General features: G+C 54.1%; 3 protein-coding genes across 6 annotated transcripts; 1 reads left to right on the top strand and 2 right to left on the bottom strand.

The window, feature by feature from the left end:
- Positions 1–1444: 1444 nt before the first annotated feature.
- On the bottom strand, positions 1445–3558 carry RAB24 (RAB24, member RAS oncogene family). Of its 3 annotated transcripts, XM_090287958.1 has the most exons (9): positions 3497–3558; positions 3080–3292; positions 2931–2999; positions 2683–2761; positions 2507–2574; positions 2332–2431; positions 2079–2129; positions 1901–1963; positions 1445–1792 (listed from the first exon to the last, which is right to left on the bottom strand). In XM_090287958.1, the coding sequence occupies exons 2-9, from the start codon at positions 3194–3196 to the stop codon at positions 1728–1730; spliced, it is 612 nt and encodes a 203-aa protein (XP_090144084.1). In that variant the 5' UTR covers positions 3197–3292; positions 3497–3558; the 3' UTR covers positions 1445–1727. The 3 variants fall into 3 exon arrangements, with proteins under 3 accessions (XP_090144084.1, XP_090144083.1, XP_090144085.1); XM_090287957.1 differs by lacking the exon at positions 3497–3558 and having other exon boundaries at positions 3080–3371; XM_090287959.1 differs by lacking the exons at positions 2079–2129; positions 3497–3558 and having other exon boundaries at positions 3080–3371.
- A 59-nt stretch (positions 3559–3617) lies between these two features.
- Positions 3618–7221, top strand: PRELID1 (PRELI domain containing 1). Its single transcript, XM_090287953.1, has 5 exons — positions 3618–3903; positions 4474–4699; positions 6149–6262; positions 6371–6449; positions 6674–7221. Exons 1-5 carry the CDS (start codon positions 3812–3814, stop codon positions 6826–6828), a joined length of 666 nt encoding a protein of 221 aa, XP_090144079.1. The 5' UTR covers positions 3618–3811; the 3' UTR covers positions 6829–7221.
- Positions 7222–7455: 234 nt separating this feature from the next.
- On the bottom strand, positions 7456–12566 carry MXD3 (MAX dimerization protein 3). Of its 2 annotated transcripts, none has more exons than XM_090287955.1 (7): positions 12538–12566; positions 12231–12308; positions 11854–11959; positions 11164–11193; positions 10922–11036; positions 8031–8214; positions 7456–7956 (listed from the first exon to the last, which is right to left on the bottom strand). In XM_090287955.1, the coding sequence occupies exons 2-7, from the start codon at positions 12298–12300 to the stop codon at positions 7844–7846; spliced, it is 618 nt and encodes a 205-aa protein (XP_090144081.1). In that variant the 5' UTR covers positions 12301–12308; positions 12538–12566; the 3' UTR covers positions 7456–7843. The 2 variants fall into 2 exon arrangements, with proteins under 2 accessions (XP_090144081.1, XP_090144082.1); XM_090287956.1 differs by having other exon boundaries at positions 12231–12311.
- Positions 12567–13662: the final 1096 nt, after the last annotated feature.

Raw genomic sequence — 13662 nt, forward strand, 5'->3', positions numbered from 1 at the left:
GCAGCACACAGGAGCTCATGGGAGAGCAGATTGCTAAATCTTGGCCCAAGAGACAAGCTGGCAACAGAGATCTATCTATATTTTTAAGAAAGGGGCATGGGGGTATCAGCTGAAATCCATCACTTTTTTTTTTTTTTTTTTTTTTTTTTTTTTGCTCCTCCTCACCCCCATAGATTGTCAGCTGTAAGTGAAACCCTTAGTGGAAAAGAGGGGAGCCCTGTGCTAGGAGTCCCCATAAACATGTACTGTAATTCTTTGTATATAGAAAAAAATTACTGTAAAGTAAAGTTTAACTTTACTCTTACGGCCCTTACCCTGTGTTGTGTTTTGTTGTCCATGGGGAGATGTAGCCCAACAGGAGGGAGGATGGGTTTGGGATGAGAGCAGGAGCCAGCCCCTCAGTTAGTGCCCAGGTGGGGGACACAGTGGAATTGTGCCCTCCTGCTAGCACCTCAGGTTTTTCTTTTGGGAGTTACTGGTGTTAGTTTCAGTCCCTTACACAGGAAGCTTTCATCACCCATGAAGTAAGGATATTTTGAGGAATTGGTTTTTTAAAAGGAAGTAGAACCAAAGGACTTCCTGAGTGAGTCTGACCATCTGGCCAAGTTTTTAGTTCTTAAGAGATAGGTGCTAAGCCCTGTGGAGGGACCATCCTAAAGTGGGAAAGCAGAGGCAAATGGGCCCGGCCTCATGCTAGGAAGGGCTGCCCTACACTCCCCTTTTGGTTGAACAGGAAGTGTCAGCCCCGTTTCCAATTAACACCTGATTCTTCAGAAATCCTTGGACCTCCAAGGCCCAAAAATACATTTTGAGGCAACGTTGGGAGTCTGCCTCCCCTTCTGACTTAGTCCTGAACTTGCTGCCCCTTCAGCAAAAAATCCTCTGGGGAAGATGAGCATTTAGTCCTAAAGTTAATTTCACTCATGGTCTTCCCAGTTCTGAACTGGGCAATGATTACCTTGTTTTGGAGATAAAGAAATTCAGGCCAAGTTTAGACCCCCTTTTCTAATCTGAGTCCCAAATGCCTGTCTGTCTTGCAGAACCTGAGTTTTTTATCCCTGAACCACATTGCAGCTTGCTGATGGGAAGCTTAGGATATGAGCCCCAGGCAAGACTTGGGTCCAGGTGGGGCAGATGTGGGAGGATCAGCCAGTCTGAAGTAGAAGTGCTTGATCTTTGATCTCTGGATGCGACTTAAGTGCCGGCCTTGCTCTTCTCAGCACCAGGAAGAAATTATGAGCTTTGCACTGCCCCAACCCCAGCCTCTCACCCTAATAAAAGTACAGGAAAGGGCTGTTGATTCTCCATGATCTCAGCTGCAACCCTGGGGTAAAGTGAAATTAGGGTTGGGAGGAGCCTTCATACAGGAAGTGAGGCCAGCCAGGTGACCTGAGAAAGAACTTGGTGTCTTGGCACCAACTACGCAGCAGGGAAAGGGGCCGAGTGTGATTCACAGTGCATTGATTTTATTTACAAATCAGAAGCTGCTGAATCTGCAGACACAAGTGCCCTCCAGAACAGAAGCCTGGAGTCCAAATCAGCCCTTACCCTCCTGCCGCCCATCAGTCAGCCTAATGCTGCATCTGTTCCACGGGCCAGCACAGGCAGATGCCACCTTTGCTGCCATGGGACGTGTGGTAGCTAACATTTGACCACCGGATCCCAGACAAGCTAGGTCCAGCCCCTCAGGGAATTCCTTTAATTCCCCCAGGCCAATGGTTGGTGATTCAATGATGACAACAGCTGTAGAAGTAGGGGTTTGCCTTCTGGCTCAGATCCACACCCTTGTCCTCTGTCAAAGAGAGAGGTGGCAGCTTAGCACCATTCTGTGGGGGATCCAGTAACCAACATGAAGGGGGCTAGCTGCAGAGAGCCTAGAAGTCTCCAGAAAGGTACACACCTGTCATCACCTGGAAGGCAGCGACACTCACATAATCCTCTGCCACTTTCTGGAAGAGCTCGTCTGGCAGGAAAAAGGACCATCAGTGAGGGCCCAACGCCAGTAGCTCTGGAATCCCCCAGTGACAGCCCTCTAAGCTCTTCCTGCTTCCTGCTGTGAGGCCCAGGACAGCACTCACCTACGCTCTGGCCTGTCTTGCTAGATGTTTCAAAGAGCTGAGCTTTGATATCTAAAGAAAAGTGACAAGCCTCATCTGAGAAGCAGATGGACACCGACAAAGGGAAAGTCTTAACATTTCAGGGACTCTTCTGGACCCCACAGGTTCAGGGAGGCCAGAAAGCTTTCCCAGGGCAGCTAAGGCAGTCCCCATTTTTCATGACCCACCCAAGCAGTCGCTTTCCTCCCCCATCCCCAAGGAACTGAGAAGCTACTGTCTGCATAGTCCTGGACGTCGTGGAAGTCCACACGTCGACGCCGCCTGTCCTCCTCCAGCAGGTCACTCTTGGTGCCACACAGGTAGATCTGACAGCCCTGAAGCAGAAGACAAGGTCAGGGTGACCCACACTGACGACCAGAGCCCCAGCTCTTGGTCCTCTGACCACCTACCTCCTCCATGTTGCGCAATTCCTTCACCCAGAACTTGGCGCGCTCAAAGCTGCTGCTGTCCGTGAGGTCTTGGTACAGGGCACACAGGAAACACACAAGGATCAGGGGCTATTCTCTAAGGCCGGCCTGGCACCCACCCCTACTTGTTTGAGGAACAGGCCAGAACCCCTCCTTACCGTAGCAGACGATGGCAGCCTTGGCCCCCCGATAGTAGATTCGGCTCATCGCCTCGTAGCGCTCAGAGCCTGCTGTGTCCTAAGGGCAGGGGAAAGTTCAGCCCTGGCCTGAGTTACTGAGCTCCTCCCCGAGACTTCAAATTAATACGTTCTCCAGACCCCCACATTTAAACGGAGGTCTAGAGAAGAGAAACGGCCACAGATGAGACAGACAGAGAGGATTAAGCCCCCTTAGGAATGGGACTTACCCAAATACCTAGAGTCACCGTCCGGTCTCCGACAGACATCACCTTGGCCACAAAGGCGGCCCCGATGGTCTGCAACCAGGGGGAAGTCATCAGTACAGCGGTACGCGCTGGCCTCCCACCCCGGGCCGGGCCCCACGAGGTGCACTCACGTTCTGATAGGGCCCCACCAGGAAGCGGTCGTGCACGTAGCGCTCCACCAGGCTCGTTTTGCCTACGTATTCCTTGCCCAGCATCACCACCTTGACGTCCACCCGCTGCCCGCTCATGCTCTCGGGGCCGCCTCACCCGCGTCAGGGCCCTGCGCCCCCGCACTAGGTGAACCCGGATCTCCGCTCGGGTAGGAAGCGCCCAAGCCTCAATCCCTACGACTCAAGACACCACGTCGGGCTCCCGCTACGGCAGCCCTCCGCTACCCTCACTTTTCGGCCCCGGGTGCTGATCCTCCTGAGAGGCCAGGGCGCGCAGCGGCCCGGGAGCGCGCGGGCAGCGCCCTCAACGGCGCCGCACGCCGCCACCCAGCACGCTCGCCACCTGGCTCAGGCGCCGCCCCGGCTAGGACTACCCACCGAGCTTCGGGTCCCCTCTAACCCGGCGCCGGCCAGCAGCTCCGCAACTCCCGCAGAGGGAGGGGAGGAAGAGGGCGAGGGGGCGGGACCTATGGTCACGTGTACAGGCGCCGGAAGTGGTGGGTATTGCGGGTCTGCGCCGGAAGTGGCGGGCGGCCTGACAACTCATGGCGGTGGCAGCTGGTGGGTCCCAGCGCGGTGGTGACTGAGCTGCGTGACGCGGGCGTGCGCCGAGCCCCGGCCTGGCCTCCGCGTGCCCCCCGGGCTGTGCACCCCTGATGCTGCGCGGGTGCTGACCCCGCCCCGGCCGGGACGATGGTGAAGTACTTCCTGGGCCAGAGCGTGCTCCGGAGTTCCTGGGACCAAGTGTTTGCTGCCTTTTGGCAGCGGTACCCGAATCCCTATAGGTACGTAGCCTGGGATAGAGTAGCCTTTCCCTCGCTGTTTGGAGATCGAAGGGTGGGGCCGGGAAGGACTTCACCTTGAGGCCGAGGTAGGGGATTGCCGGAACCCTGGCCGTCTTTAGGGTTAAAGGGCCCTGTTGGGGAAGCGGCCAGGCCTGCAAAGTGCTGGAAGGAGGCTAGGTCTGGGCTGTGGTTTACTTGAAGCCGTAGTCTAAGGTTCTTAATCTCACGGTGGCTGGCGAGACAGGAAGAGGCGGTGGAACAGGAACTGGGAGGGATCCTGGGGTTGGAATTCAGACGATCTCCTACCATTCTGTCTATGGCGCTCTCCAGTGGTGCAATAAATCAAGAAGGCCAGGCCCAGGAATCCAGGTCAGCGAGAGGGCAGGAATTGGAATTTGCCCTGGGATAGGTTCAGGGGATTCAGTCTTCAGGTCTGAGCCACAACACAGATCACTGCAAGTTTAGGGGAGGCTGGGCCATTGTGGGCCGGGAGGCTCCAGATGGGAACCCCAACAGGCAGTCTCTCAGGGGCAGGCTCACGAGGGTCACCTTCACTCTTGACACCTGCAGCAAACATGTCTTAACGGAAGACATAGTGCACCGGGAGGTGACCCCTGACCAGAAGCTCCTGTCCCGGAGACTCCTGACCAAGACCAACAGGATGCCCCGCTGGGCTGAGCGATTATTTCCTGCCAATGTCGCTCACTCAGTGTACATCCTGGAGGATTCTATTGTGGACCCAAGGAACCATACCATGACCACCTTCACCTGGAACATCAACCACGCCCGGCTGATGGTGAGACCCTTGGTCCCCCCCAAAAGGAGAGCTCCGGATACATGTGGCTAGGGAGCCAGTGATGCTGAGCATGGTTTTTAAATAGGAGTCCATCAAACCGTAACAGTGCCTTGGATGTGCTTCAGAAGGGAGAGGATCTGGGTCCCATGCCCCACGTGGACTAGAGGAGTTACACTTAGGTGTCTTTCATAATAGAGTTTGCCCTAAGGTTTTGGGGAAAAAGGGTTCCATGTATCTTTGATCTCTTGACTTTAAAACTTGAAAACCCAGACCTGGCTGGGTAGCTCAGATGATTATAATGAGCATTGTCCCAATACACAAAGGTTGCGGGTTCAATTCCCAGTCAGAGCACATACAAGAGTCAACCAGTGAGTGCTGGCCAGAGTGGCTCAATCGGTTGGAGCATCATCAAAAGGTTTCAGGTTCGATTGGCCATTGGGGCACATGCCTAGGTTGCAGTTGCAGGTTCGATCCCTGGTCTGGACACATACAATCCCTGGTCCAAGCATGTACACGAGGCAACCAATCGATGCTTCTCTCTTGCATCAGTTGCTCTCTCCCTGCCTCTTTCTCTGAAGGCACTGAAAAAATATCCTCTGATGAGGATTTTTTTTAAAGAATCAACCAATGAATGCACAAATAAGTGAAATAACAAATGATGTTTCTCTCTCTACCCTTTCTCCCTTCCTCTAAAAATCAATAAAAATTTTTAAACACTTGGAAACTCATGCTTTCAGGAACATTCTACAATATCTTCTCATGTATGAATACCCTGAAGCTTTCAGAGAACTTTAATTTTCTCAATCTTCACAATAACCCTCAGAGGTGGGCGTTACTCTCCTGTGCAGAGATAGGAGTGAGGTTCAAAGAAGGGAAGTGTCCTACAAGGTCACAGAATGAGCTGGCAACTTAATACACTGCTAAAGGCCTCACAACAGACTGTCTGCAGGCACTACCTGTTTTCTGAATTACCAAGATAGTGATCCTGCTGTGAGAGATGCCTTTCAATCCAGCTGTGAGGTCTTTGAGGGGTTTCTGTTAGAAGTACTGGTCCACTTTTTCCTCTCTGATAATGAGAGCTGTGACAATGGCCAGATTTCCACTTTTATTTGGATTCCCAGTGAGCTCAAGAGTTGCAGCAGATGGTAGGCTAAAAACATTGCACATGTCTAGACATAAAGGTACAAAACCAAACCTAGGCAAAGACAGAGCCAGAAGGCCCTCTGCTGATCTCAAGAGGCTATGTGCCATCTAGTTTAAAGGGTCAGAAGAGAGACTGTAGAGCCCAAAATGACCGTTATGTTCTTGTTCTTATGTAAATGCAGTTTGGGATGCGACAAGGAATGGAATTTATTGCTCATAAAAAAAAAGGCAGTGAATCAGATTTACTTGAAGTTGGCAAAGTGAAAGACACCCACACAATTGTGTTTGACCTGACTCACTGCACAGGTGGTGGAGGAACGATGTGTTTACTGTGTGAACTCTGATAACAGCAGCTGGACCGAAATCCACCGGGAAGCTTGGGTCTCCTCTAGCTTATTTGGCGTCTCCAGAGCTGTCCAGGTGAGCAGCGGCATGGGGGTGCTGTTGTTCTGTGGCCCAGGGCGTTGGACATAGAGACTAAGCTGGGGATCAGTGGGCAGCTCAGAATCCTTCCCATTCTTTTGCCAGGAATTTGGTCTTGCGCGGTTCAAAAGCAATGTGACCAAGACAATGAAGGGCTTTGAATACATCTTGGCCAAGCTGCAAGGTGAGAACCTCCCAGGCACAGGCTGGGATCAAGTCCTAGCTGCCCTGACTTATGTGGAGCCTGGGGCTGTCACTGCTCCACCCAAACCTGGGACTCCTCATTTGTATCCTGGGAAAATACCACCTTTCCGATGGGGCCTGGCTTGCTGGTGGTGAAGGTTGTAGGGAGTAATTAGGTGGGGATATTGGCATCCTCTGAAGCCAGGCTCCTGCCCTTTGCTGCAGGCGAGGCCCCTTCCAAGACCCTTGTTGAGACAGCCAAGGAAGCCAAGGAGAAAGCAAAGGAGACAGCACTGGCAGCTACAGAGAAGGCCAAGGACCTTGCCAGCAAGGCAGCCACCAAGAAACAGCAGCAGCAGCAGCAGCAGCAATTTGTGTAGCCAGCCCAGACCCTGGGGCTGCAGCACACCAGATCCCCGAGCTAGCTGTGCTCCCTCTGCCCTCCCACCCCATACTTTATTATTAAAAGTCAACTTCCAGCCTGATCTCCTGTCTGGGTGGTGGGTTGGGGGTGGTGTCTGGCATCTGCAGTGCACCACACACATTATCTACACCTGGGCCAGACCTGCTTCTTCCTGCATCGGACAGCCAAGGAGAGAGGGACTGTGACTTGCCCAGGGTCACAGATGGCATACAGGCAAAGGGGTCATAAATGCTAGACTGTAAGCTCCTTGAGGGCAGACGCCTTGTTTTGTTCTCTGCTGTGTCCCAAGTACCTGGAACAATATCTAGCACATAATAGGCACTCAATAAATATTTGTTGAATTCAATCAGCCCCAGCTGTGGAGTCAGAAAGCTTTGGTTTGAATCTTGACTCCACTGTATCAGGGCTTTGGGCCCCAGTCCCGCCTGCAAAGTGGGGCCGGCTGGCCTCTGAGCTATGTGCACTGAAGGGCCAGTGCTGGGCAGGGTCAGCAGTGGTGGTGGTAGCTACTGATCTCATTTCCTCTCCCATTTTGTGGGTGGGAGTTTCCCCATTTTCATCAGGCAAGACCATGAGCAGGAAATTAAGAAAGAGCCTTTTAATGAAAATACTGTACAGTATCTGGGGTAAAGGCCAGGAAGCCTTGTCTAGGAAGGAACATAGGGGTGAGCCCAAGAGACGACTTGTCCCTGTGGGGACAGCAGAGTCAAGTGCTACATACAAAAAAATGCGTGGAAGGGCAGTCCAGGCCCAAGCTGCCAGCACTGCGGGCCCCTGGGAGGCCAGGCCCCTCCCTTAGCAGAGGCTCCAGCAGCCAGGTTTGGGGAGCTCCTGTTCCCATGCCAAGGTCCTTTTAGTCTGTTTTAACAGGAGGTGACTGGACAGCCTTTGAGGCTTGGGAAGGGCTCCTGCCTGGCAGTGTGGAGTGGAGGATAGTCTGAGGGAAGAGGCTGCGCTCTGGGACAGGAAGGTCATAGCCAGGCGTCGCTGTGTGAGTAGCTGTGCTCCCGGCCTGCACTGAAGCCCCGAAGCAGCTCGGCCTCACCCCCGAACACAAGGCCATCCACGTCGACCTCCAGCTCCTCTGCACAGGGACAGTCCAGTCAGGAGACCTGGCCCACAGGCCCATCCAGTCCCTCTCCACCTCAGGTCACTCACCTTGGTCTGAGTCGGAGCGCTCAGAGGAGAGGCCCGAGGAGTCCAGGCTGTCCGCCCGCATCCGCTCCCGCTCACTCGCCACTGCCAGCCCCCGGAGCTGCGCCAGCTGCTGCCGTAGGCTCTGCTGCTCGCTGCGCAGCTTCTCCTTGAGCCGCCGGGCCCGCTGGTCCTGCTCCTCCAGCTTCTGCAGAGCCCAAGGAAGCAAAGGGCTGGGGTCAGCTCTGTGGGGGTCCAGGCCTCACCCCAACACAGCTCCACAGCAGGCAATGATCAGTTGGTGACTGCCTGCTCCTGATGGGGGACTCACTAAATCTGGGCTCCACAGAGTAACCTCCACATCCTCCAAGAATTCAAGCCTTCCTGTCCCATGTCAATGGCCTGCGAGTTCTGTCTAGCTGGGTAGAAGGGCAGCACAGTCTCAAAGGCCTTCAGCGTTTAGCCAGGCAATGGGAAGGAGGGCCCAGTGCTGGTACCAAGCAACAGGGAAGGGGAGGACGGCATGCTGGACTCCAGCTGAAGTAGGCCACCACCTACAGGTTCTAGCCAATCACTGCCATGTGCAAGGAGGCCCAGTGTGGCCAGATCTCTCTGTCTTCAAGAGAGCTCGGAAGTCAGATTTTTCATGTCAAGTGGCCTCTTAAGTGCTATGAACTAACTTAGATTTTAGAAAACTACAGACTAAACAAAGGCTACCAGTTTGTAACTCCTGGTCAAGACCCTCCTAAGGCTTCTTCAGCATTAACCTGCCCCCCCCCCCCACCTCCACCAGAGCTCTGCCAGCCCCGTGCACCAGGGACTAGAAGGCTAAGGGTTCTCCCATCAGAGCCCATGGTGGGCAACAGAAGGGGAACACCAGCAGGGAACATTGGGACTGGTTATAGAAAGATGAGTGACAGCTGCCTAGGCGAAGATGGTGGAGAAGCTCCCCAGCAGAGGGAAACTGGGAAGAGCACCGAGAATTCAACTTTTTGGTGGGAAATGGAGAAGAGATGAGACTAAAAAAGCAGGCCCATGGCAAGGCCTGAGATGTAAAGGGCCTGGAGTTCACAAGAAATAAGGATTGAGACAGTTCTATCAGGAGCCATGCAAGGTTTTCAGCAGATGGACCTACAGATCTACATGCTACAAAGCACATCCTAAGGAAGGGGGAGGACAGCCTCGTGGAGGCAAAACAGAAAGCAGGGAGTCCAGGAGAGGGCTGATGGGGCTTCAAGGAAGCAGTGATCCCCAGGTCCTGCCCACTCAGCACTTCAAGGGCACACTATCTCTCAAAGAACCAGGCTAGGTAGGCTCATATGAGAAATGGGCCTGCTCTTCAGCTAGGGTGTTATTCAGCCACCATGAGAGGAATGCAGGCACCTGTGGGACAATGCGGACAGTTCCCACACTGACTTATTTGCCACGTGGCACATTCCATGTCTCTGTCACAGCCCCCTGTGCCTAGAATGGACTGGTAGAGCAGGTGCTCAATAAATATTGGGTTGGCCAAAAAGTTTTGTTTTTTTTTTTTCTGTAAGATGGCTCTAACAGGCTTAGTTGTCTTTAACTCCATTTGAAACAATTTTGTTAGACTGTATTGTGACAGCTGTCATATCAGTGTGCATTTTTTAAAAACTTTTCAAAATTGGTGAATTTTTGTGTAGCCATTTTAATATTGAAGATGGAAGAAGATATGCAACATTTTTGGCATGTTATGCTTTACTATTTCAAGAAAGATAAAAATGCAACTGAAACACAAAAAAAGATTTGTGCAGTGTATGAAGAATGTGCTGTGACTGATGGAATGTGACAAAAATGGTTTGCTAAGTTTCATGTTGGAGATTTCTCGCTGGACGATGCTCCACGGTCTGGTACACCAGTTGAAGTTGGTAGCGATCAAATCAAGACACTAATTAAGAACAATTAACATTATAGGACACAGAAGATAGCCGACACACTCAAAACGGTCCAAATCTATACCGTTATTGGTGAAAATAAAAAATGTATTTTTTGCCCTGGCTGGTGTAGCTCAGTGGATTGAGTACCGGTGTGCGAACCAAACTGTTCCTGGTTCGATTCCCAGTCAGGGCACATGCCTGGGTTGCAGGCCAGGTTCCCCGTTGGGAGTCGGTGAAAGGCAACCACACGTTCATGTTTTTCTCCCTCTCTTTCTCTCTCCCCCTCTTTCTGAAAATAAATAAATTTTTGATGTCTTTTTTATTTTACGGAAAATACTAAATAGACTTTTTGGCCAACCCAATTCTTGTTGAAGGAAAGAATGCAAGTCAGGGAACCTGGGCCTGGGTTCTGAATCTGCCTCTCATAAGCCTGGCTGTGCCTTCACTTCTTCTGTCAAAAGAACCAGGAGGGCAGAAAAGGCCTCTCTGGGGATGCACACCCCACTACCCCACTCATGTCCACCAGGGGGCAGCAGGCAGGGCCCTGGGAATATGGTGAGGGCTATCCTCTCAGTCCTTGCTGCCTCCCAAAGTGGCTTCAGGACAGACTGCTCAGAACAGGAAGACCTGAAGGATAGGGGAGAGAAAAAGTGAGGACCAGCCCTGTACAGTCTGAGGGGCCCTTACACATGATCCATCACATTATCTTCAACAGGCACGCCTCCCATATAGAGGAGGAAAGAAGTCCAGAGAGGCTAACGGCCTGGCCCAGGGCCTCACAGCTGGAATATAAGTAGTAATAGCTGTAATAACAACAGTGAACATTTATTGGGTGCATGCTGAAACTTAAGCTTCAGAACAATCCTGAGTTATTTTTTGCTTTTCTTCCCATGTAACAAATTTGGAAACTAAAAGCACATTGGGCCTCTCTGCCCAGTTTCACCCAGCAACTCCCTCCTACACCTCTCCACTTGTCTGGCAAGCTGGCTCCATGGTGCAGGGGTAGCCCCTTACCTGAATGTGCATCCTGGCCCTGCGCAGAAGGCTCAGTGTGGTGTATCGGGCACAGTCAGCCCCCAAGGGCATCTGCTGCTTCAGTTGCTCCAGGCACCGCTTCAGCTGGGCCCTCCTGCAGGGGAAGGGGTCTGGAGGGCAGTGCCAGCCCAGCCATACTAGCCAGAGGGCTGACAGGGGAGGAAAGGCCAGAGGGAGGCAGTTTCCGGGTCCAGTGCTGTCAGGGCATGGCTGGGACTCACCTGCGCTTCTCCAGCTCATTGTGCACAGACCTGCCAATGCCAGGGAGGATGGGGTAAGGGGATGTCAGTTGCTGCCCACACCCTCAAGTCCCAGACTCCCAAGGGCCCAAAATTCACTACAGATCTCTGCCCCAAACTAGCTTGGTATGGCGACTTTATACCTCAGGGACCTGAGTTGCCAGGCAGAGGCAGACTCATGGGGAGGTTGGGGGTTGTGGGAGAGGCACAAATGCTTGAGAGGCCTGCCCAGGTAGCTGTGGAGTCCAAACAAAGCCCCCTTCTAGCAGTCAGGAAGGGCTTCCTAAACAGAGGTGACAGTTGAGCTGAGCCAGAAACAAGTTACCCAAAGTGGGTTGAGGAGGAAGAGAAACTCCAATTGGAGGGAACAGCATGTGTAAAAGGTGGAGACGAGGAGAGAACAGGAAGGTGAGTGGTGTGATATGTGGCGTGTAGGAGTGTGGATAGAAGCGGAACCCAGAACTGGCACATCAGGGGTGCTCAAGAAATAGCGCGTGAATGAAAAGAGGGTATATGTTTGGGGGATAGGGAGATGGTAGGAAGGGTCTGATGTCTCCAGGGTAGGGTACCTGGCCCAGAAGATGCAAACAACAAGAAGGAAGTGGGCTGAGGAGGAAACCGAAGACGGACAGCGCCCATCCCCCGCTCCCCGTTGCCCCCGGCCCTCCTCACCGCCCACTGTCCAGCGCGCCAGAAGCTTGGGGGGATCGCTTCCTCTTCCTGTGGACGGGGCCCGGACTTCTGTGCGGGCACAGGGATGCGTATCCGTGCTCAGCCTCTGCCAGAAAGAGCCCCCGTCTGCGTCAAGCTGGAGCTGGTCCCAGCGGGCGCCCCTGGCACGGCACGGTCAGGGAGGGCCTTTTGCTGCCAGGGCCATTTCCCCAACACCTCCCTGCCCGACTGCGGACCCCTCTCCAGCTGAAGACGGGGTTGCCCCGGGGCTACTGCCTTACAGCTATGTATACATCCTGCAAGTTGGGAGCCAAGTCCAACCCAGGCCCGTGTCAGCAAGGTCACTGCCTGAAGTCTGGCCAAGGGTTTTGCCTCACCTCTCTCGCGGCGTTCCAGGAACTCGGCCGCCTGTAGCAGGACCTGGATGTTGCTGGCCACGGGTTCCATGCCGGCGACTGCTGGCGGCGGGAGAGCCGGAGGTATGGACCGGAGGAGCAACCGCACCACTTTTGTTACAATGTAACTGACACAGTGCCACAAACACAGGCGCCCGGCCCCGCCCCCTGGACGCCCCGCCCGCGGGATGGCCCAGCTCTTGGCCCCGCCCCTTTGGAACTCGTCCCGGACCGCAGCGCAACCCCCCAAGCCAAGCGCCCGGCCCTCGGACCCCTGCGGTGCCTGTACCTGCACCAGCTCCAGGTCCGGCCCTTGAGCAAACCCCCAACCTAGGAGGTGATGTATCTTGCTCGTTTTGTTCAGCGACCCCGCGCTGGCTGTTAGACGTCTCTGGGCCTCAGTTTCCAGCCCGTGCTGACAGTTAGGGCCCGGGACAGAAAGTCATGTTCTGGAGACCTGTAGTCTCCGGAGGCCCCAGAACCCGCAGCTGCACGTGGGCGCCGGGGGTGGAGGAGCCAGGGTGGGCAAGGCGGGTGAGCGCCGTCGCCCATTGGCGGGTCATCTCCTGCGGCTCGCTGTCGTCATCTTCAGGGCGGGGTGGGGGAGCCTCAGAGGCACTATTGGCTGCGCGCGGCCCCGCCCTGTCTCGCCGCTGGTCAACACATTCGGGCGGGAAAATGAGCAGGTTTCAAATTTGAAAACCCTGGTGGTGAGGGAGGGGCTGAGCGGGGAACGTGCTCGTAGTGCGCAGGCGCCGGGAGAGAGGGGGCGGAATCCCGCTTTTTGATCCGGAGTCTCATGCCTTGGCCTGCCGGCCATCTGCCCCCATGGGCCCCACTGGGCTTCAGCTTCCTATTGTGGCGAAGGGGAATAATCTCCGGACTTCCCCTCCTCACCTGCAGGGAAGCTACGGTCGCTAGGAAACGTCTGTAGGGTACCGACTTCCCTAACCAGCAAGCGAGGGAAGCAGGCGAACTGGCCCGCTAGAGAGCCCTGGGTTCTGAAGCCGATGGAGTTGAGTTCCTCTCCTGTCACCGCTGCTTCTCAGCTCTGTGCCTCGGGAAGTGGCCTCCCTCCTGTAAGGTCGAGAAGCCCACGCCTGTGCGGTGCCCAGTGGGTAGGAGCTGCTGATTTTTACCACAGGGGCCACCAGAGGCGAGCTTCTTTTTCCCGAGAGCCCCCTAGTTATGCCCTAGCTTCCCGAAGGAGTAGCTACAGTGACTTTGAGGGGCAGCACCAGCAGGTGTGGCTGCACCTGTGGGCACAATTGTTATTACAAAGAAGACTTGGCCCTGAGCTAGTCTGCCTAGGAAGGCTGGTAGTGTGTGGGTGCTTGACTTCATGCAGGAAAGATTTCACAACACGAGTACAGGTGACTATGAGGGTATGTTTATTAAAGCTGGGGACAGTGAG

This window comes from Furipterus horrens, unplaced genomic scaffold, assembly GCF_987537825.1.
Source record: "Furipterus horrens unplaced genomic scaffold, mFurHor1.1.pri manual_scaffold_10, whole genome shotgun sequence".
Lineage (NCBI taxonomy): Eukaryota > Metazoa > Chordata > Mammalia > Chiroptera > Furipteridae > Furipterus > Furipterus horrens.

What these genes read in the sequence shown, in the direction of transcription:
- MXD3 (XM_090287955.1), bottom strand. Translation starts at nt 12,300, where the DNA reads ATGGAACCCGTGGCCAGCAACATCCAGGTCCTGCTACAGGCGGCCGAG. An exon ending in GGCGCGCTGGACAGTGGGCG is followed by an intron (nt 11,194 to 11,853) that starts GTGAGGAGGGCC and finishes TGGCATTGGCAG; the next exon opens with GTCTGTGCACAATGAGCTGG. An exon ending in GCGCTCCGACTCAGACCAAG is followed by an intron (nt 7,957 to 8,030) that starts GTGAGTGACCTG and finishes GTCCCTGTGCAG; the next exon opens with AGGAGCTGGAGGTCGACGTG.
- RAB24 (XM_090287958.1), bottom strand. Translation starts at nt 3,196, where the DNA reads ATGAGCGGGCAGCGGGTGGACGTCAAGGTGGTGATGCTGGGCAAGGAA. An exon ending in AATTGCGCAACATGGAGGAG is followed by an intron (nt 2,432 to 2,506) that starts GTAGGTGGTCAG and finishes CTTCTGCTTCAG; the next exon opens with GGCTGTCAGATCTACCTGTG. An exon ending in CGTCCAGGACTATGCAGACA is followed by an intron (nt 2,130 to 2,331) that starts GTAGCTTCTCAG and finishes ACTTTTCTTTAG; the next exon opens with ATATCAAAGCTCAGCTCTTT.
- PRELID1 (XM_090287953.1), top strand. Translation starts at nt 3,812, where the DNA reads ATGGTGAAGTACTTCCTGGGCCAGAGCGTGCTCCGGAGTTCCTGGGAC. An exon ending in TCAACCACGCCCGGCTGATG is followed by an intron (nt 4,700 to 6,148) that starts GTGAGACCCTTG and finishes CTCACTGCACAG; the next exon opens with GTGGTGGAGGAACGATGTGT. An exon ending in GCGTCTCCAGAGCTGTCCAG is followed by an intron (nt 6,263 to 6,370) that starts GTGAGCAGCGGC and finishes TTCTTTTGCCAG; the next exon opens with GAATTTGGTCTTGCGCGGTT.